The sequence below is a fragment of the Cibotium barometz genome, chromosome 56, assembly GCF_041138505.1.
Source record: "Cibotium barometz isolate CiBa-2024 chromosome 56, ASM4113850v1, whole genome shotgun sequence".
NCBI lineage: Eukaryota > Viridiplantae > Streptophyta > Polypodiopsida > Cyatheales > Cibotiaceae > Cibotium > Cibotium barometz.
The window spans coordinates 33,815,322-33,839,228 of record NC_141101.1 but is presented as its reverse complement, the minus strand read 5'-3'; the positions used below and the strand labels follow the sequence as shown (position 1 = coordinate 33,839,228).

At 43.0% G+C, this 23,907-nt stretch overlaps 1 protein-coding gene and 1 long non-coding RNA gene across 2 annotated transcripts; one reads left to right on the top strand and one right to left on the bottom strand.

The window, feature by feature from the left end:
* Window positions 1-8,594: 8,594 nt before the first annotated feature.
* Window positions 8,595-11,766, bottom strand: LOC147607152 (uncharacterized). Its single transcript, XR_015264856.1, has 2 exons — window positions 11,628-11,766; window positions 8,595-8,910 (listed from the first exon to the last, which is right to left on the bottom strand). It is a non-coding gene; the product is annotated as an uncharacterized LOC147607152 (long non-coding RNA).
* Window positions 11,767-12,427: 661 nt separating this feature from the next.
* On the top strand, window positions 12,428-17,241 carry LOC147607151 (uncharacterized). The gene is made up of 2 exons (XM_086791276.1): window positions 12,428-14,043; window positions 14,171-17,241. The coding sequence occupies exons 1-2, from the start codon at window positions 13,815-13,817 to the stop codon at window positions 14,305-14,307; spliced, it is 366 nt and encodes a 121-aa protein (XP_086647402.1). The 5' UTR covers window positions 12,428-13,814; the 3' UTR covers window positions 14,308-17,241.
* The last annotated feature ends 6,666 nt before the right edge of the window (window positions 17,242-23,907 follow it).

Below are 23,907 nucleotides of genomic sequence, written 5' to 3'. Positions count from 1 at the left end.
GAGAGCCTTGGCCCGTAGAGGCAAGCTGGCCCTTGTTGGTAGTAACAAAATAGTGTCACTACTTGGGCCTAGAGAGTAGTGACTAGTTTGATTTAGTCACGTAGATTGCCTTGTCAAAGTAATCCCTAAGGTGTGTATTACTTGGGATAAAGGGGCTAGCAGTGCTGCTAGCAGTACTCAATTGAATGCTTTATCTAGGAGTACTAATCTGGGGGATTAGTATACGCCTAGATAATAATAGCAGATTTAGGATTGATTTGTAGAAATCAAAGGTAAATCTGAAGGGGTATAGTCTTGAGATGTAATGCTCAATGCCCTTATAGAATTTGATCGAAGAGAACTGTTCTTAAACTTACTAGCATGGTTTTCTCTTCTTTTTATTGCCATGCGTTGACATCCCACTGCTCAAGAGTTTGTGGTGATCTTTCGAGGGGGGAAAGAGCCTTTTTATATGTCACATCAATTGGTTTGGTGGTAATTTGATGGTATGGGATATCAAATTCTCACGGAATCGATTGTAGTCTTGGTGGAATGGGACGCCAAGGCTTGTGCATGTAACTTGACTCTTTGGCAGGTCTGTATGTACACTTGTCAGTAGTGATAAAGTGTGCAAGATAAAATTTGAACTTTGAAAATTACCAAATATAGCCATAAGATGGGATAAAACCTAGTTACAGAGTTCGGAGAAGCTCTAGGTAGCAAGACCATGATGGTGTACTAGTGCTAACAGAGTGATTTAGTTCCAGAGTGATCTAAATCTAGAGGTTAGCAGTAAGACTAGTTTGGTTAGACAGTTTCATGCATGGGGGATGCCCTATAGCATTTTGCAAGCGTAGTCTTGCCTATGTTCAACATAAGTGTGCGATTGTGAGCACATTTTAGTTGCTACCATATGAATTTGGGAAACATATTACTTTCCTACATAAGCAATTGTAATATTGCATGACAGGCTATTTTGCTTACAAAGTTCATGTGCGTGTAAACCCTATAAGTCGTATGACCCCTGGGGAATGAGTGGAGCATTTCTAGGATTTAATAAGGTTTTACATGGCAATAGTGAGTAGTATCTCACTCCAGACGAGCCTGGTTGTTGTTAGTATCGGATCCGACATATGAAGTGTACATAAACTCGGGCTGAGTTAGGATAGAAGGCTAAGCCGGAGAGCTTAGTGGTAAATCCTACTGTATCTGGTGAGTTTTGACTTAACCGGAGTGTTAAGAAGTAAACTCAAAGTCTGGGGCTGAGCTGGAGTGTTCGGAGGCAGACATATCTTTTGTTAAATCGGAGAATTTAGCAAAAGATGAGCTTGGGGTGAACCATGGTACCCAGGAAAAAAGCTCTTCACACTAAAATAGTGCACAATAATTTTAGGGTGATAAAAATCCATCGCAAGAATGTTTTACAACTTTCCATAGATGATAGATGAAGACCATGTACTTTACGGAGTTAAAGTACATAGGTGGTGACTTCGGCGCCACATTTTTTTTTGTAGGAAGTCACCAGTGGTGTGGTTAGGTCAGCCGAGACTCCACAAGACCTATGCACTAGTTTTTAAGTTGACCTCTATGATAAGGATGTCCAAAAATTTGTGTTGTAATACTAGAGATTGTACTGCAATGTGCAATGGAGGAGTCAATTTGTGTAGTCACTTCTTAGCAGCAAGTGACTTAAGCATCTTGTTACAGATGGTTGTATATGGTACTCCCACTCGGGGGAGGTACGCCATTGGGTACGGAGTTACTCACAGACTAGTATGGAGCTACTAGTGTGATGATAGTGAGTATGTAGTTACTCACTACTAATACATAGCTGCTAATAAAATTAAGATCCTCGAGTGAAAGATACTCTAGATCAACATTTTAAATTACCGAACCACAATCCATGAGTATCGAGGTACTCCTAAATATGTTGACGTTGCTCAAATCGAGGGACCGATTTGTTCGATGGTATGGAATAAGCAAAAAGAGTGGAGTAACTTAAAAGTTACACATCACTAGTCCTAGTCAGTTGTCGAGGTCATCCGTAGTTTGATGATCCCCTCTACCTATCAGATAACATTCAATTTTGCAAGCCTTGGCACTTAATCCGTAGTGATTATGAGTTTGGTGTGAGATATGGTTATGAAGTTCTTACAAGAGTACTCGTTTATTTGCTTGTCATTGGTTATAGCTTGGTAGAGATTGCCACCTGTGATGGGTAGGTAGCTTTGCCGCTATAATGAGGAGGCAGCAAATAATGTTCTCATAGTTATACTTCATACCAACACCAAACAGGGATAGGATGAAATTCCTAAGTTCATCATCACGAAGTACTGTGATGTTTGCATTTATATTGAATGTATGATGTAATGAGACATTGGGCTAGTGTAATTACCATCAATTATCTAGCAACCTATGGCTTCATAGCAAGCTCAGTCATTATCAGTGGATTGATAATGTGGTAATTAGTAGTTTAGAATTTTTCTTGATAGATGGTACAACCCACCCAAATGATTCATAAGTGTGTAACCGCTTATGAAGGGTAATAATATGCAACAATGAAGCACTTTGTTACAAGTGTGAAACCACTGATCTGTTGCAAAGCAGTTTATCAATAGTACCACCATATGTGCGTAGACACTATACCACATCTTCGTTGCAAGATGTTTAAAAGTTTCTTGGAAGGACTCAAGAATATAACATATGATATTAAACATGGTCTAGATTTGTTCTTGGACCTATGACACTAGCGCGTAGTCCGCTTGAGAGTAGAGTTTTTGAGGACAAAAACCTTTCTTGAGGGAAAGGAGGGATATCCTCAAATATCACATAAACTCGAATAGTTGTGTGAGTCCAGACAATACTTGAAGGGATGTGTCTGGTAATAGCAACAAAGAGTTGTAAGTGATTGGATGTAACTCCAGACACCTGTAGTGGTGCAAGAATCTTTATCAAACATCTTCACATACTATATGGTCTACCCACAGATATAGTATGGCATAAGAGATAGGAAGTTTGATTGTTATATTTGAAGGGAAATCTTCAAAACTTACATTTACTCTGAGTTAGAGTGGAGTTTAACCATCCGTAGATTGATGGTAGTTAGAAACTCAACAAGATTCTAGAGCATATGCTTGTGCAAAGATGTTACTCTAAGAGAGAAAGTATCTCTCAACTTTGGAACTAATCCTTGTGATGCATGATTAGATTGGCTCTAGTTTATTTCTCCTATGGCCGTAGAGCTTTCCAACAAGAAGTTTTAACAAGTTGGTGATGCAACATGGTAGCATAGTCTACAAATATCTAGTAGCATAGTCTACGAACTTACGCTACTAGAGTGCTCTCCAGTGCATTAGCTTCTGTGCTAATGACATGATGCAAAATCAAGGCATGAAATTTGCCTTGGGGTTTTGGTTGAAATACCAAATCACGGCTTGCGTGAGTACTACTAGACATTTGCTTACCAATGACTTCCCCAGTTTGTTTTCGAGGAGACGAAAACTCTTTATCCTGTAATGGCACGTCGGATTGCTCGTAGCGGCGGTCGAGCTCAACCGGACACGTGGGAGAAATATGCTAATTACTCCATTGATGAACGGGTACTTACTTTACAAGGGTAGAGTATGTGTACCAACTATTGGTGACTTTCGGGCCCAAATTCTTAAAGAAAGTCATGATAGTCCAAGTGCGGGTCATCCTGGGATTTAGAAGACCTATGCACTAGTAAAAAGACAGTTTTATTGGCCTAGTTTGTTTAAGAACGTCCAAACTTATGTGCTAAAATGCAGTAAGTGCTAGGTCAATAAACATGAACGTCTTAAGGTTGGAGGACTACTCCATTCGTTGGAGATTCCTCAAGGGAAATGGGAAAGCATTTCCATGGATTTCATTACCGGTTTACCCAAGACGAGTCGAGGGAATGACTTGGTGTGGGTGGTAGTGGACAGGTTAACTAAACTGGCAAAGTTTATTACCACGAGAAAACTATAAAAATGCCAGAGTTGGCAAAACTCTTTATTAAACATCTCTACAAGCTATATGGCCTGCCCGCAGATATAGTGTCGGATAGAGATAGAAAGTTCAACAGTCATTTTTGGAGAAAAATCTTCAAAAAGTTGGATACTACTCTGAGTATGAGTACGGCAGATCATCCGGAGTCTGATGGTCAAACTAAAAGAGTTAACCAAATTCTAGAGGATATGTTACGTTCTTATGTAGGTAAGAAACAATCAAATTGGGAAGAATATTTGCCCATATTGGAGTTTGCTTATAACAGCTCCAAACACTCAGCGACTGGATTTACACCATTCATGTTAATGTATGGATTCCAGCCGAGATCTCCGATGGCTGTAGGCCTAGAAAAGGAGAAGATTCAATCTGTCAAGGATTTCCTTGAAGATATGAATGATATGCTCAGAGCCGCACGTGAGAGCATTCGTAGCGCTCAAGATCGCACTAAAACTTATGCGGATAAAGGACGTAGAAAGGTGACCTTTGCAGAAGGTGACTTTGTATTCCTCAAGGTTCCTGCGCAGTCAGAAACCATGAAAACGGGAAAGTGTGATAAACTTTCTCCGAGATATTGTGGTCCTTTTAAAATCCTTAAGAAGATTGGGGACGTAGCATATAAACTTGAGTTACTGGAGAGTTCTCAAGTCTATCCTGTCTTCCATGTCAGTAAACTGAAGAAATAAGTTCACGGGTTAGAGAACGCAGTTTCTCTAGAGATTTTGGTGGACTTGATAGAGCCACCAAAGATACCACATGAACCTGAAAAGATTCTGAGTATCGTGACAGACAAACCCGACATAAAGTGTACCAGGAGGTACTTGTTAAATGGACAGATAGGGATGAGGAGGTAGCTACCTGGGAACGCCGTAGTGCAATTTTCAAAAGGTTTCCCCAGTTTGTTTTCGAGGACGAAAACTCTTCTTAAGGGATGAGGAGGTAGCTACCTGGGAACGCCGTAGTGCAATTTTCAAAAGGTTTCCCCAGTTTGTTTTCGAGGACGAAAACTCTTCTTAAGGGGGGGTAATGTCACGTAGGCTGTAATGCCTGTGACCGACGACAGACCGGATGGCCATGTCCGGGGTTCAGTGGGAGAGGACGCCCATGCGGAGTCATGGGCGGCCAGGCTAGTGTGGACGGCAGGCCACACACTATATAGCCTGGGGGATGAGGGGAAATCTTCATTCTTCCTCTATGGCTGGGTGGTGAGCCAGAGGCCGTCCCCTCTTGTGGTAATGCCCGTAGTGGCGTTACGGATATCTAACACCCCTCAAACATATATATGGAGTACAATTTGGACAAAGATGAAACGGACATCCATTCTTGAAAGATAGATCAGTAAGGGTTATCCACATAAATTATAGCTTATGCATACTGATGTATGTGATTCTATGAGGACACCATCAATCGGGGGTATCTCTACTTTGTGACTTTTATTGATGACTACTCTAGGCACACCTCGGTGTATGAGTTGAAAGAAAATTCAAAGGTTTTTACATGCTTTAGACACTTTGTTTCTATGCTGAAAATGTGTCTACATCATGTAAACCTAGCACCCTTCATACAGATGGAGGGGGGCAGTATATGTCAAAGGAGTTTCATGCATATATGACTGAAAGAAGAGACATAAAACATCAATGCGTAGTTACTTACACACCTTAGTAAAATGGTATCGATTGAGAAGAAGAATAGACCTCTCATGAAGATGGCGCCTCATGTTTTTTAGTTTAAGGCAATTACGTGTGCCACTTATGTGCTAAACAAACGCCCCATCAACTTGTAAGCTTGGATTGGCAAGAAGCCATGTGTGGATCATTTGCATGTTTTTTGTTGTCTTCCTTATGCTCTTGTGCTTGAGCAACAATACAATAAGCTAGATAATAAGGTCATAAAATGTATTCTTGTGGGATACAGCTCAGAAAGCAAAGAGTAAAGACTCTACCATCTAGTCACAAGCTAAACACAAGGAAAATTTTGGTGAGTAGAGACATCTTTGTTGAGAAATTAGTTCAACCCATGCTTTTATGCAAAAAAACAACTAAATTTATACTCGCTTGATACACTCCTACCTTGTACAATGCCAAGCAACCATATGTGAAGCAAATGAATGCTCAACAAGGTGCTACAAATCAGCCCATGCCGAGTGAAAATCATCTTAAATTTCAACCCCACAAATCAGTCTATTAATGAGGTAATTGTGGATGATACAATGGATGAGAAAAGGACAGCCATACATGCATTTAAGAGTATGCCAAAATAGTTGATGCAAACATTACAGGATAACAAATTAGCTATTCCTTTGCCTGCTCTCATTGCTCTTATATACAATGAAGAGGAACCACACACGTCAACAGTGTCAATTAAAACAATTACGTTGAATCCACATAATCAATCGTGACATGACATCATAGAATAGGCACAAACATATGTACCTATAATACACTAGCTCAGTATTTAACATGGGACCCGCAATACTAATAACACTAGACTTGTCCCAAATACATATACTAATAACACTAAGTCGCTAGTATTAAGTGGTCTCACCCACAATAACAACCCATCAATCATGGTACAATGGTCACCCAAGCGTCCTCGAACAACCTGTCGACATGGTACAATGGTTACCTAGGCATCCTTGAACCACCATAGAATAACCATACTACTACTATTGTTGCTGCTGCTATTGATGCTATTACTGCTGTTAACTAACTAACTACTACTGATAATTACTAACTACCTACCCAGCTACCGGATGTTATTGCTACTATTACTAATAACTACCTACCTACATGTTATCGTTGTTGCCATAAGTACCTACCTACATACCTACTTATCGTTGCTACAACTTTTACCGCTACTGCTACATACTACTTACCTACCACCGCCAACACTACTACTACTATTGTTTTTAACCCAATAGAGAGCGAACCTCCAATTGCGGATCGAGCAATGTGTGTAAACAATCATCCCTCATGGGATGGCCCCCCTAGGACATGATTACCATCTCAAATTTAGTACACAAGGAAAATCCCATAGTTTAATCAAAACAAAACATTACGATGATCCCCATGGATATTTATGCAATGTGGTGATTTTTGCCAAGTGATTCAATGTCAAATTGAAAATATTCAACCAAGCACAAGTAAACGGGGAGCAACAATGGCTCCCATAGCTAAATGTCTTGTTATCTAATTGCCGATATGCATGAATGGATTAACAAGATTCCCACTTTCCTATCTACAGGGAATGGGTTAAACAAGATTCTATTAATCTTGACTCTAGTCTCAACTTCCCTACTTACTATCTTCTAGGGAATGGTATCAACAAGACTCTATTAATCTTGACTCTAGGCTCAACTTCCCTACTTACTATCTGGTAAAACCACGACCAAGGAAACGGGCTTAGAAAAATCAACAAGGACGAATCAAAGATCTACAAGAAAAATAAAGGGATCCCATCACCCAAGACACCGAAAGGGGAGTGGGAAGGAACAACAAGTTGAGGGGATGGATGTATATTGTGTGTGTCTGTGTGTGTTTGTGGTGGGGGGGGTCTCAATGGATCCAACACATGGAAGCAATAAACATACATCCAAGTCCATCACACTCACTCAGACAATACATCTAGTAGCATCACTGTGGTGGTCATATTAGCGCTAATACATCAAATCCCATCACAACTCCACGATTAAGCGTGCTTGGACCATAATAGTATCGGGATGGGTACCTCCCAAGAACCCTTCCTATATGCGCACGTCACACTAGCCCACCCCCCCCCCTCGGGACTATTTGACACCCCTTTTTTCAAAGGGGATCAATGGCGGACATTGTCGCTCAAAAATCGAGGATCGGGTGGGCCGTCGGATTTTTGTGATCCATGTGTAATCCTTGTGAAATCCAAGTGTGAACCCTGCCCCCCCCCCAAAAAAAAACCTATTGGTGCTACCATGGCCGCTACTGCTGCTACCAACACTACCTACCTACTACAACTACTACCCAAGATGACCACCAACAGAGATGTGAATCTCTGAATGTACATGTATGTATTGAGGCAATTAATGCTTATTAAATGCGATCGGAAATTTAAAGATAAACTGATACGACAGAGACTACTTGTCATATCTTCTTTTATTTATATCATGATAAAGCCAAATCTTCACATTTTGATGTCACTTTTCCTCTAAAGCAAAAAGTTTACCATATTGATTGAAAGGCCTTTGGATGTTCGATATCCAGAGGAGCACTACGTCCTTGGCAGGACTAAAAGGGTGTGTTAAAAGCCTCATATGATGCTGAGAACATTGAGGTACATTTTAGATACTCCTGCTAATCTCATTTTACTTAGTGATTTTTTATATTAGAAAACTGAGGTAAAAACACCAGATTCAGCACAGCCTGAAGCAAACATCGCTAAACTAAGTGTACTACATGGTTCTATCCCTACACCACATTGACAAATTATTTCCAAACAAGGTTGCCATCCACCATGGAACCTTTTTCAGTAAAAAGTACCTGCTGTGCAAATTACTTAATTGCAGACATTACCATAAATATTCCAGTCATCTTACAACGATAGATACTGCATGCATTGATGTGGTGATACGGATAGAACGCAAAGCTTGTTTCAAGTTGAAAAGGTAGCTGATTACATGTGTAACTGGATTGCCATCGATATAACTGGACACCCCATGCTTGGCATTGTGCCTAGGAAAGCACAAATGAACAAGACCGGGAGAATACATTCATACCAAATAATTCCCTCTACATCGCGCAACCTGCCATATTATGGCCTATTGACCCCTTTGGAGAAAGCTGTCGTGCCTTCCACCTGAATTACCTCGATATGCTCCACGGGGACCAGGAACTCGTGCAAACTGCAGCTTAAGTGTGGGGGAAGCACGATCACTCTCATCTAACTTGTACCCTGGCAATAAATGATTCGCAAAAAATCGTCAGCCACCAAGAGCAAACAAACAATCATCTGCACGTGCAAAAGGAAAAGAGAGAGAGAGAGTTATAAGTGTCTTTGGAGCGTCAACACAGCCCAGAGACCAATGACATTATAGTGTGAGAACTGTGGTGGAAGATGATTAGGTATCCCACAAGCCTAAACAAAGCATAATGAAAATTAAAAAAAAAGAGAGATGGAAACTGATGGACAGATATCATTCATAACCTCTGCAGTCAGTGGGGAAAGCTTCAAGGAGATTCAGACCACATGCGAGAGGCCTTCCTTCGCATCTGACAGCAGGGCCCCTTCCCTCTCACACAGTGCCGATAAATCCACCCCCCCCGCGTGGCCCTTGTATGTGGTAGTTCCCTCTAAGAGCGGCCAGAGAGGGTGGGGAGCACCTCACTAGTGTCTTTTCGTCCTTTGGAGATTCTGAGCATTTATTTTAGCCTGTTGGCTGGTTTTTCTTTTAGCTAATAGAAGCAGGGTTCGGGAAAAGACGGGTTCGCTTTAGCCTAGAACTTGTTCAACTTCAGGAAAATCCTTCTCAAATTCTTATGAGAAGGAAATAAAACCCTTTCAAATTTTACAAGTTTTAGTTATATTTTCTAAGTTCACATAGAAAATACCATCTCAAAAATAGCAATTTCCTTCTCATTTAGTGGTGAAAAGGATTTAGTTCCTTTTCCCTAAAATTGTTTTCCGGAACCCTGAATAGAAGGATCTATTTCCTGGGGAAAAAAAGAAAAGAAAAGAGAGACTCATGGACAACTAGTGTGATATGTCAAAGCCTGATAGGATTGCAGAGCTACCTCGAGTCCTCATCCAATGATGTTCTTCGGTTAGGTGGTGAGCTTGCCTACACCCCTTTTATTTGGTTTCTCTAATCTTCTGTTGAACTGTATTTAGGAGATCTCAGTTAGACAAGCCCACAACAAGCCCGAGAGAACTCTTACACCCTCTCTGGCTGCTCGACTAAACATTTGGGGATAAATAAGAGGGTAGCATGCCTATTTATAGGGCCATTAAGTGTCTCAACCAGCTCACTGACTGCTGCCCGACCCTCCTCCTGGCCAACCAACCTGATGTAGGTTGTCTGACCATTCTTATGCAGCTCGTCTGCCCATGCCCAACAGCTGCATGGCCTTTCCGACTACTGGTTGGCCTGGCTCCACTGCTTGTCCAACTTGCCCAGCTACTGGTCTGGCATGTGTTCACTAGTGTGTGTGTGTGTGTTGACATGTGTCCTCTGTATGTGTCAAAAGATAAGGCTACTCTACAGCCTACAAAAGGCACTGTACTTGGTGAACTTCAACACGTCTAATCAATCATTCTTGAGTCGTGCAATTTTCTCTCTCCTTGAGCATTGTCTTTCTATATCTCTAGCTCTCTCCCCCTCCCTTCTTCAGTCATGCCCACCTATCCACCATAACCATACAGTGGTATCAGAGCCAGTATTCTGCTCCTAAATCTTGTCCATGTTCTCTGTTTTAGGCCGCCAACGTTTCTGTTTGTGAAGGCTCCGTGAGTTAGCCATCGTATCCCCCGCCAATTGCTCCACCATTCTGCCGCCAAGAGTGACCGTGCTCATGATAGCCCCGCCAGCTAGCTGCTCACTCCCTGGGTGGTGAATTTTTCGCCTACTGCCCTTCCCAACCAAGGTCATTTTTTTGCCTCTTGCTGCCTGTTGATCAGCCGTACCTGCACCTTCGTGCCACTTCGCCCGGCTGCCTTCTGTCGACTTCTATGCCTCGGTGCACCTGCTCAACCCAATGCGCTCCTCCAGTTTTCTTCTGAGAACAATCTGCAATAGTCTACAGTTCTACATGATGTAAAAATCCACGTAGCAAAAGAAGAAGGCTGCCCTCAATTTGTAGCCCTGATCCATCAGAGCACAGGGTCGACTTCTTACACCCGACCTGCGCTAATCTGAGTTTCTCTTGTGACATCACCTTTAGCATCTCATCTCTGCTTGCCCAATGAACCTACCTCTGCTTCAACGTCATGGCACTATCAATGGCAACAATCGACAAATTCTCTGGCACCGGGTTCCCTCCCTAGAAAACCAAGATGCAGCTCTGGCTAATGCGAGAGGGAGTATGGGAGATGGTCTCAAGAGACGACCAAGATCCAAGAGATACTAAACCAGACAAGCAATGAGGTGGCCGCAATGCAATGAGAAAACCATCACCCTAATCAACCTAAGCCTTTCAGATTCCTTGTTGGTGCGTCGCATAGACTTCATGTTATGTACCTAACACACTAATCCTCGAGATTAGGGCCTAATCTGAATAGGGGAAGGTCAGAGGTAGGGTACGGGTGGCTAGGGTTCATTATTAGTGATAATCCATTGTTACTAGCTATTTATAGCGACAATGGTCATTATATAAGCGACCTATGGGTTATTGTGATTCATTCGGTCATATTACTAGTATGTGCCTGGACCAGACTCTTGCCATAGGCACGGCGATTCACAAGCAATCTTGCTGAAGGTCCCTTAGGACAGGCTCTTGTGGTATGGGATGCCAAAGCTGACTCGCTTGGCCGGAGAGTGGAACCCTAGTAGATTCCTAATGGAATCTACAGTTGGGAGGTGAGTCTGCCTGTACCCCTCTATGTACTAACCTTGAGTGTTAAGCTTGTGTATCAAGTGGTCCTATGGGGGCTTTACAGTTGGTATCAGAGCTTACCTGATCACTGATGCTCAGAAAGGTTTACAAGGTTTGCATGTCTATCATATGTTGTGATCGGTCATCTTGTCCAGGTATCTCAGGGTCACCATGCTTTTGTTTGATTTGCAAATCAGGTAAGAGTTTTGCTGTTAGGGCTGCATGAAGGAACTTGTAGATTTTGTGTACAGAGAGGGGGGGGGAGAGGGAGAGAGGCATGCGCATGTTTGACTAGAGAGGTAGGCTGTCCCAGAAGCGCCGGAAACCCTAAAGCGGAGAACCCCCTACTTTCCCTTTGACAGCTGCTAGGTCATTTCACCTGCATGCTGTGTTGCACTTGGGTGTGCTGTGTAAGAGCCTGGGTAGTGGGTAAGACACCTTTGCTCTTGTCGGCAGCAAGGTTGTCCTCTCTGTACAATAGCGGCTGCTTGGGACCACCAGCAGCAGTGCTGCACACTGCTGCCCACAGCAGTCGCATCTTGTGCAGCTGGTCAGCGAGCCTTGGTGTCAACAGCGCGCTGCGCAGCGCATCTTACACCAGTGGTGACAAGGGGGTAACAAGGATGGAGTGCACGCGTGCGGTTACTGTGTACAGAAACAGCCGTACAGGTGCCCAATTGGGCTGCACAGAAAGCCAAGTTATTTTTGGCCAGCTTCTCAAGTTGGAGCCATGCTTGATGCTTCTCAAGTTGGAGCAAGAATATTTTTAGGGTGGGTTTAAATTATTTTTTTAAGGGCATGGAAAAATATAAAAGCACCTATCTTTTTTGAGGAAAAACGTGCATGATAGTAACAAAAAAACCTGTTTCTAGCTTTTGAAACCTCGAAACGATTTTTAAAAACATCGAAACCTCTCAATTTCGCCCAAATTTCAGGTTTTGCCCCCCCCCCTCCCCCTCTCGGCCTTCCCTTTCCATCTTCTTCTACTTCTCTCACCTCTACTCCTCCTTCCTTCATTCTCTCTTCTTCTTCCTTTCTCTTGTTCTCTCCTCCTCTTCTCCCTTGCTCTTCTCCTCCTCTCTTCTTTTCCCTTTTTCAATGTCTTAAATCTTTCCCAATTTCTACCTTCTCTTCTTCAATTTCTTAAGAATCCTTGATTGAACCGCTTGTGGCATCTAATCAAGCAAAATTGCCATAATACCTCACCAAAATAAGGATGGTTTCCCGAGATGTGTGAGATACCATTTTTTAATCATTACATATACATACCTAGATGAATCCAGAAACATGCCCAAATTCACCTTTTAGGAACGTGCATGTTATATACTCATGGTAGTCAACTCACAAGACTATATAACTATCAACTCCATTATGCATAGTATGGACTAGATACTACGACATCCCCACTAACGTCAGGAGTGCAGAACTCTATATCAAGATATGCTCTCACACACGCACTCCACACGCACACATAAGAGCATATATTCACACAAAGCCCTTTGTACTGAGTTTCTGTCAAACCTCCGGAGATACAGGGCGGACTCAGCCATAATGAAGCCTAGCACTAAGGGAAGTAGCAAATAGAAAGAATTAGTACAACAAATGAGTAGTTGATAGGGCAAATGCACCACTAAAGATAGAAATAATAAGCACAATATCAACAAGTTGCAACTCAGACGAAAACTTCACAATGTGAAATCTGCATGTCCGCTAATACGGTTGAATTATATACCTAGATGAATCCAGGAACATGCCCAAATTCACCTTTTAGGAACGTGCATGTTATATCATTACACTGTTTTTAGATGGCTACTATAAGTTCTTTAAGTATTTATACTTTGTGAAATTATTGATTTTTCGAAACCTCGCGGTTTCTTAGCTGAGGGACGAAACCTTTCGAAACAAAACCTGAAAAACCTCGAAACATTTCTTGTGACTATGATGGAGCCTAGTACCTCCTAGTTATTTTATTAAAGGCACCCTACTTTTTTATAGTAGGAAAGCACATGGGTGTTTTTTCATCTATAAACCGTGGGTTAGGGAGTCTTTTTCTCATCTTACCTTCTCCAAATGTTACAAAACCTTGGAGATAGTCTATTGTGAGGCTTCACAATACATCCAACTCTTGTGCGTGGAGTATCAGTAAATCGGTAGTTTTGCGTGTTTTCTTGTCTTTTCTAGCTTGAAAAAACGTGTTTTTCTCTCTTTAATTTCTGGAATTCAGAATTGGTACATAGTTTTCTTGTAGCACCACTTTTTTGATTCTCCATGGAGCTTGCCCTTAACTTCAATGATGCCATGTCGGATCATGAGGATAACCCTCAACCCAATGGGGAGCCTATTGAGACCAAGCAGGAGAAGGTTGAAGGTGTAGAAAAACCTTACTCTGAGGAGCAAATCACCAAACTCCGGGCCGACTTGCAGGCTGATATGCAGCAATTGTGGGATCAAGTGTCACTCCTACAAAGGGTTGTTCTTGGATCAACCCCTACTCCAGGTACGGTTGCAGTTGCGCCTTCTTTCATGCCGGATGCTTTTGTAGGGTGAGGGATAGGATACAAGATTTCTAGAGGATAATTTTTGAAGGAATAGCTATTATAATAACCATCGTCTTATGTTGACAGTTTCCTCCCTCATCCACAATGGAAAGTGGCACAAGAGGACCAAAGGATTAGATCAAAAGGAGGGGATTGGTTTTGCAAGAGACTGTGAAAAGAGGAGCTTGTTGGGAAGGTTCTGGAGAGGTTGGAGGAATCCATAATGACAAGAGAAAAAATAGTGCAAGGATTTAGATGCAAAGAACCAATGCAAGGATCTAAATGCATAAATGCATTTTCCAAGCAAAAACCTCCAAGCGTCCAAGCGCCAAGAAAAATCTCTCTTAATACAAACTCATCAAATTAACACAATTTCATGGAGAAATGTATAAAGTCTATGTAAATATTCAAAAAGAAACCCATAAATTGATATTGTATTCTCGAATGCTCGAAAAAGGAGATATATAGCTTTGACTCAACCATTAGAGGAGTGGTTGATTCATCAACCGCCCTATACATCTCTTTATAATGAACCAATGTATAACATATCCACAATATAAATAACATAACAAAAAAACCGTTATATTTTTACCCTAGTGCATTATGCATAGAGGTTAGAATAGCTCTTGTTTAATTAAAGCTGCTTGATGAAGGAATATGTGCCTCTCCACATCCAACCCCAAATGTCAAAGACATATATAATAGAGGTGTTTGAATAGCATGAATCTATCACCATGACAAGTCCTTCCTACAAATTCATCACGAGTGCAAGGTGGAAACAACACTAACAAGGTAACCTTATAGTTCACATATTTTCTACGAAATCCCTTTTAGCACTTGATCCCTTTTGTGCCCCCTTTTATTCAGCATATTTGTATGATATTTCAGGATATTTTTCCCACCTTTTATTAGGCATTTTTCCTAGTCGTAGACTTTGTCCTTAGTCATGGGTTTTTATGCTAGCCGACTAGCCCTTCATGATGTATATAAGAATAAGCTTTTTGCCATTTAATTCATTCATCATTTTTTCTCAAGTGTTGGTGTCACCATTTGGCCACCCAATTGGTCCACCCATGCTTTCTTATCATGTATGTACATTGGACTAGTGTCCATGGCAGTTGTATATGCCCGGGATTGATGCCACTCATGTGATACTGTGGCTTTCCGTTTGGGACTTATGCCTCCGTGAACATGCGCGAAAATGCTTGGTGGATTGGTGTTCCATTGGGTCTGGTACCTCGTGTACTTGCCTGGAGCTCGTCTATTTTGGTATAGTCTCATGAACGGGGATTGTCCATACCAATGCTGCATTGCATAGCATCTTTATGTGCTTGCTTGCAATTGAAATTGCATGCTGTTTTCATGCTTTCTTGACCAATGTGTAGTTTCGAGTAAGGGGACACCCGCCCGCGAACCATGCGTGTGAAACTGTTTTGCTGACATGGTTATGTGGCATGTGACAGGTGGTAAGTATTGGTCATAAACCTAGTCTTAGGAGTTAGCACTAATTTATAAGTGAGTGTGTACACACTTCATTAAGTTTTGGGCGACCAAAACTCACTCATAAATTATGACCAGCCCGATGTTCACACACTGATGTCCCGAGGTGGACATAACCCAATGTCCACCGCCCAGACCTTATCTCCTTTGTACAAAGGAAGTAACCAGCCATGTGTCCACTCTAGCTTGCTCCACAAAGCACCTGCCTGCTACACTGGACAACTCACCACCTCGCTCGTCTTCCTCTCTCTAGAGATTGGCGCCTCCTTCATGAGGGCTGTTAGGCTGCATTTTCTGCACATTCTCCTTCCCAACTCCATTTCCAAGCTTGCTAAGGTGATTTTCAGGCTTCCAAGAGTGATTCCGGATGCTAATCACTCTCCTACACACTCCCAATGTGACTGAAATTCAGTAAAACAACTCTCTTTATTGCTGTAATTTCTGGTCTTTTTGCTGAAAACCCTAATTTCAGCCCTCCTTTCTCAAGTTGAACCATAGGGGAAGCTTTCCCAAGGTTCCCTTCATCCTCTTGAAGACTTTTATCATCGCGAAGAAAGGCGACAAATTGAAGATCTCAACACTCCAAGGACTTCCATCGTGGAGACTTCCGCTGTCATCAACTCTACTTGCTATTGGTAAGCTTTTACGCTTAAATATGGAAGCAAGTAGCAAGAGGGAGGAACCGGCTTACAAGATCACATACCCTGTGTAGTGTTCTCTTGTCCTACGTGCTCTCTTGCAGATTGTTGCTACCATGTGTTGGTGGAACAATAGAGAGCAGATGGTAGGGAACATGGGCACTTGAGAGGGTAGAACAATGTGCTCTCTTACAGATTGTTGCTACCATGTGTTGGTGGAACAATAGAGAGCAGATGGTAGGGAACATGGGCACTTGAGAGAGTAGTGTGGATTGCAAGTCTACAACGACAACCACTTGTTTGCAATACTGTATTCATATGCATTGGTATGGAAATCTGGTCAGAAATGCCCATGACACTATGTACTTGATTCTCCCAATATCAATATACTTTATTTGAGAGAGGGGTCGGCCGTTTCGGCTTATTGTGTGTCTCTTGTCAATTCAGCAATTTACTTCTTGTATTTGAGCAAGTGTCCATCAAATCTTAGTGTATTTAAGTGTATTGATTAGCATTGTGTTCAACCAAGTTACATTGGTATCAGAGCATACGGTTCTCTTTCACTTCTATCGTGAGAGACGATCACCATGAACACTAGCTATCTCTACACTTACAACATTATGGACAGCCATACAATGAATGTTGGAGATGCTAACACAAGAGGCAGGGACAATGAAATGCATGCTTCCAATGCTTTACAGGATGAGCAAACTCATATGGTGCACAATAGGGAACATGAATATGTGGGACAGCCGTTCCGTGGCAAAAAGAAGATGCAGGAAGAAGAGTCCATAGTCTTGAGGGTTGAATTTACTCGTATTATACAGGCTCTTCTTCATGCACAACAAGAAGAATTGAATCTCTACCGCCGCGAGGATCCATTGGTACATAACCGTTTTAAGGCCAAGAAAGCTGAATCTTATATGGATCATGCAATGGCAATGATTGCTCAAGAGTTGCACATGCAACCGAGGGATGCAGCACGTGCATACTTGGCTTGTACCGAGGATGCCTATGCAGAAAAGGCAACCATCCCACATGTCTTGGAGTCCCCATGGGTGTCCGAACAAGAACTTATGTCTAAGAGGACGAATCTCCATACTATGGGAGAGGAACAATCAGTGACTTCAAGCCATGCAGGAATACCTTATGTAGCCCGTTGAAGGATATACCGTTTATGGCAGTGGTCAAAATATATGTCAAATGCCATTGCTGGCTGAAAATGTGCATGCACAATACATGCAACATGGGCTGCAATTTTCTGTTAGTGCAGGTATTCTGCGTATCTCTCATGCCAGTCATGCCTTCCAGTGTGCTCGTGAGGGAGAAGCTATGGCTGAAAATGTATCAATGCATGTTGAGGGGCCAGCCATGCCTCATGCTTACAGGGCACATGTATCTATGCCTTATGCATCACCTTTTGGTCCAAAAATGATGCCAGTCTCACAGGGGCTGTCCCAATGGACAAACATGGGGGAAAACATGTTGAGATGCAAGCACATGCATCAAAGTCTCGTGACTTCAAAGCCGGAGACAAATCTGTGAAGTTTGACACATATCATGGGGAATATGATGCATCAAAGGCACTTGCTTTTATTGCCCAGTTTGATATTGCTTTCAGTGATGAGGATTTCACTCAAAAATCCATGATCCGCCATGTAAGCATGTTTATGAAAGGCACTGCTGCCCATTGGTGGCACACGGAGAAGCTCTCACCGAATCCTATTAGATCATGGGAAGAGTTCAAGGAGAGGTTCTATGCTCAATTCTTGCCTCCCAATGCATTGAATGAGATAACAATGAAGTGGGATTGGATGAAGCAAAATCAGGGGAAATCGGTAAATGCATATGTACAAAAGTTTTGGAAAGTGCTTTTGGAGGTGTCTCCATTTATGCATGTCACCGAGACGGAAAGGAAGAGAAGGCTTCAATCGGGATTGCAACCCGTGTACAAAGCGAGGCTACAAATGTATCATGGTCATACCTTACACCAACTAATCACAGCCGCCACCGCCACCGAGCAATTGGAACTCAAATTGAGTCGATCCAATAAGGCTAAACCCTCATTTCAAGGCAAAGAGAGGACTATCCGAAACCTGCAAAATGATGGGCAACCACCTAAAAATGGTCTAAAGGCTGAAAATAACACTATCAAGAAGCGTTCCTTCAAACTGAGAGACTATGGTCTCACTCCTGAGCAGAAAAAGCAATATATGAGTGAGGGAAAATGCTTTACCGAGCATATTGCAAAGGCATGCCCAAACAAGAAGAAGCGTGATAAATGCATCAAAGCCTAATGTGAATATGGTTCCGGATGTGCAGGGCAACACTTCACATGATAGCAAAGACAGGGTTGTATGTAAAGCTTGGGGACAGCTCAAGAATCAGCCCGCTTTGTTCATGTTTGATGATTGTGCATCTGAAAATTTCATATCCACACAGATGGCAGCTGCTTTGGGTATTGAAGTGGAGGACATGGATCCTCAAATTGAAGCAGGGGCTACCTTTGTTGGTAGAGAAGTACAGGTCATGCCTATTTTTGGCAAGTTGTGCATACACATTCAAGGCTATGTGGATCATGAGGATTTTCTTGCGGTGCCTTTGAATGGCTGTGATGTATTGCTTGGAAAGCCTTGGCATACACGTATTGATCAGTGCAAGGCTTACAAGACCAACAGGATCGCCTACATGCATAAAGGCCAAGAGCATGTAATTGATGCTGGTGAAGAGGGTGATACCATTCCCCTTGTATCTCATGTACAAATTAAGAAAGTAATGAAAAAGAGTGTTTTTGCGTACTTGATTTTTGTACGAGATCATGTTGAGGAAAATAATATACATGTAAACACTCTTAGTAATGATAGGCTGAAATTTTTGCAAGAGCACAATGATTGTTTTGCTGATGAGTTACCAAATGAGTTGCCACCCGTACGACCAGAAGATCATCGCATTGATCTTGTGCCGGGTAGCTCACCGCCTTATAGGCCAGCCTATCGTGTAAGTGCATCCCAAAAAGAGGAGATCATGAAGCAGGTGAATGAGCTTCTTGAGAAGGGTTTGGTTCAGCCAAGCTCTTCTCCATATTGTTCACCCGTCCTTTTGGTTCAAAAGAAGGATGGACCCTTTCATATGTGTGTGGATTATAGAGCTTTGAATAAGCTTACCATCAAGAATCGGTCTCCGATTCCACGCATAGACGACATCCTTGACAAGTTGGATGGATCGGCATGCTCTAGCCGAATTGATCTCAAGAGTGGATATCATCAAGTGCGTGTAGTGCCTGAGGATGTACACAAAACTGCTTTCAAGACAGCATTTGGGCTTTATCCTTTTGGTCTTACAAATGCCCCAGCTACATTCAACAAAATGATGGATCACATATTCCGTGGGTATAGGAAATTTACAGGTGTCTTCTTTGATGACATCCTAGTCTTCTCGAAGACCGAAGACAAGCATAGAGCTCATTTGGCCATTGTTTTTTAAGAACTCCGTAAGCATAAACTCTTCATAAATGCAAATAAGAGTGAGGTCTTCTTGTCAGAGATACATTATCTTGGGCATATTGTGTCCAAAGATGGAGTGTGGATGGATCCTGCAAAGATTGATGCAATTCGAAATTGGCCCGAATTGATTTCGGTGCATGAGATCCGTAGTTTTCTTGGATTATGCTCTTACTATTGCAAGTTCATTCGGCACTTTGCATGGATTGCTTCTCCTTTGCATGATTTGACAAAGAAGAAGGCCGTGTTCAAATGGACTAATGTAGAGAGGGATGCATTCCTCAAATTGAATGATGCAACTACTCATGGTCCAGTGTTGATCATTCTGGATTTGCAAAAGCCTTTTAGTGTGGAATGTGATGCATTTGGAAATTGCATAGAAGCTGTTCTTAATCCAGAGGGACATGCCGTGGCTTATGAGAGCCGTAGATTGCATGATGCAGAGCTATCTCTTGGCATTTATGATGAGAAAGAGCTCTTGGTTGTAATTCATGCACTTACTATATGGAAACATTACCTTCTTGGGGCTGATTTCATTGTGAAGACAGATCACCATAGTTTGAGGTATTTTCTTACCCAAACTAAGTTGTCAGAGAAGCATATGAGGATGGCCAATTTCCTCTCTATGTTTCAGCCGTGTTGGATCTCTTGAAATGTTATGTGGCGGATCAGAAGTTTTCTTGTTAGAAGTACTTACCACTTGTGGAATTTGCCCCTCCTTTCTCAAGTTGAACCATAGGGGAAGCTTTCCCAAGGTTTCCTTCATCCTCTTGAAGACTTTTGTCGCGAAGAAAGGCAACAAATCGAAGATCTCAACACTCCAAGGAATTCCATCGCGGAGACTTCCGCTATCATCGACTCTACTTGCTATTGGTAAGCTTTTACGCTTAAATATGGAAGCAAATAGTAGGAGGGAGGAACCGGATTACAAGATCACATACCCTGTGTAGTGTTCTCTTGTCCTACGTGCTCTGCAGATTGTTGCTACCATGTGTTGGTGGAACAATAGAGAGTAGATGGTAGGGAACATGGGCACTTGAGAGGGTAGTGTGGATTGCAAGTCTACAACGACAACCACTTGTTTGCAATACTGTTAAGACTACGCTTGTACATGGTTCTCATTTGCCAAAGTTTATCACAATCTTCTAGCAACTGTTAAAAGATTGTGAAGGGTTATGAGCACTACGGCTCAATTAGGCTTACCTTGATTTCTCGTGATAAGCACTTCGTCTAATTTGGGCACAACTGACGCCATTGCCGGTCCTCTTAGCCCAAGTAAAACACACCGCAGTTTTACACTATAGCCAAACTACGTGACTTTGATGGTCAATACTAAGTCTATGCTCAGCTTAAATTTAGTCTCTTCGAACCAAATGTGTGATCACCACATGTGCTACCCTCGAGGTGCTACAGCCATAGAAGTGTTCACTAGGCACAACGGCCATAGAACGTCTCTCTCTCAAAGGACTCGGCATTACGGCCGTGGGATTTGTCTCTCTCTTAGCACGCGGCGCTACGGCCATGTGCGGTGGGTCTCTTTCGTGGAAAACGGGCACTACGGCCACACGGCGCGACGCTCGTGTTGGGTTTGTTTCGTGGGGTGTACCGTTGTTTTGTGTTTTTTTTTTAATAAAATAAAATAACGGGCCGGGCCGGCCCTCGCCGCTTCGGGCGTGGCCGCCCGCCCGTGGTGGGGAGTGTCCACACGATTCTGGCTGGCCGCCCGTTGCCAGCTGTGTGCTGGGCAGGCCCATATGTGATGGCATCAAGGGCTGGCCGCCCGCTGGGCCGCCCTCTGGCATGGCCGCCCGCCGCTGGGCTGGCCGCCTGGGCCGGCCGCCCCGCTGGGCCTCAGCAGGGCCTTCAACTCCGCCCGCCCGCCATTTACCCACCCAGCAACACCAGCGCGTTGTGCGTCTTCAGCTCTTCCCAGGCTTTCGACGGTAGAGACACAAGCCGGGGCAGGAAACAAAGCTGGCATTCGCCGGCTGGTGGGCTGCTCTTCGCATTATTCAAACGGCGCACGCAGAATTTTGTTCACGCCTCCCCCACTCAAACGTCGCATTACAGCAACAACGGGCAACTGCGCTACACGACGGAGCTTTCTCTTCAACGTGTGGGGCTGATCTTCGCAGTGGGGCTGCTCTTCGCCCCCCCCCACTCAACGCAAGTCACCCCCCCAGGCTCTTCAACGCAGCCGTGGGGCTGGTGTCTGCACCCCCCACACACACGCTTCAATCGCAGACAGTGGGCTGGTGCTGCCCTGCGATGCTGCTTGTTGTGTGTGACGGGGAGAGAGAGAGAGAGAGAGAGAGAGTGTGTGTGTTCTTTCCCTTCCATTCCTCCTTGGCCGCCTCCCTCCACACACTCCATTGGAGATAAGGATAAGGAGATGAATGGTTGAAAACCATCGCTCCGGTCCCCCGGTCACGCGCGGACTTTGACGATCCCATCGAACCATGCTCTAATACCAGTGTTAGATATCCGTAACGCCGCTACGGGCGTTACCACAAGAGGGGACGGCCTCTGGCTCACCACCCAGCCATAGAGGAAGAATGAGGATTGCCCCTCATCCCCCAGGCTATATAGTGTGTGGCCTGCCGTCCACACTAGCCTGGCCGCCCATGACTCCGCATGGGCATCCTCTCCCACTGAACCCCGGACATGACCATCCGGTCACAGGCATTACAGCCTACGTGACAAGGGGTCTCAAGCTTTGGTAACTTTGACACTCTCTCTCTCCTTTTAAGGGATAACAAATTGCCAAAATTCAAGTGACCAAAGGGGGCATGCCATAGCTCTGTATCACTCATAGCATGTGTGGCTAACTGAAACTGAATAAGCATTATGTGTGCCCATCTCTCATACCTATCCAACCCTTAAAGTCGATAGTAGCAAAGTTATTTTTTTAATACCTCGAATAAACAAGACTTATGAGATAGTGATGGTTCCACCATTTATAGTAGTGAGAAGAACCTTACCAACTCCTTTCATTAGATATGAGGAGTTATCTACATATGTGAGTGTGCCTTCTGAGGAGGAGAATTAAGGGGAGAAAACAAATCATGCTGAGAAGTAATGTGCTTGCTAATACCACTATTAGAATAACAAACATGCTAATCTGCTCCTTGACATGCATACATCATGGATCGAAGGGTCATAAGTGTAGTACATACATCATGGACAAAAATATCATAAATGTAGGTGCATAATGAATGCCCAACCATTGTGTGTGCATTTTTCGCTATGCCTTCTTTTCAGTACTTGGTGCTGATGCATTAGCCACAACCATGCGTAAATCTTTCTTCTTCTCCTTCTCTAGCCTTTTTCTATATTCATTGATATAATGTCATGGCTTCCAACAGTAGCTACATTTGCCTTTCTTCTTAGGCTTATCATCCCACTTCTTGGCATCCTTGCTAGGTTGCTTTGTGCCTTTGGCTTATAGTTAAGAAAAGACTTTGGCTTTACCTTTTTGAGTGGCAGTGAATGCTTAATCTCTCTCTCACACACCAGTTTGGTTTTGTTGGGATTTCTCTTCTTGTAAGAGCACTACAACTAATTCATAAACATAAGGGCATTGGGGTTACCCTTCACATCATAAGCCAAAGTGCGGAGTGTGGATGTAAAACCCTGGTATAAATCGGTAGTGTTGTAATGAGAATAGTAAAAACCAACTCATCAAAAACGTAAGGGCATTGATCATGAGCCAAAGTATGGAGTGTGGATGTAAAACCATGGTATGAATCATTAATGCTACGAGAATAGTATGAATGAATGAATAGTCCTCTCATCAATACATGCAAGCTGCTCTCTGAGATCTTTGATCCTTGCTACAATTGCTCTTCTTGTAAGAGCACTATAAACTGACTCATCAAACATAAGGGAATTGGGGTTGGTGTGGATGCAAAACCCTGGAATGAGTGGTAATGTTGTGAGAACAGTAATAACCAATGAATAGGCATCATCAATACATGTAAGCTTCTCTCTTGAGACCTTTGATCCTTGTGAGAAACTCTTCCATTAAGTTTCCCTCATTCATATGCTTAGACTCTAATTACGTGTCCACATCGGCCACTCATTCTTTGGTATCCACCTAGTAAAGGGCATCAAGAACATCCAAAGCTTGCTTGGTAGTTTTACATGAGTGAATATAAGAAATAATGCTCTTTTTCAGAGAAAGTGC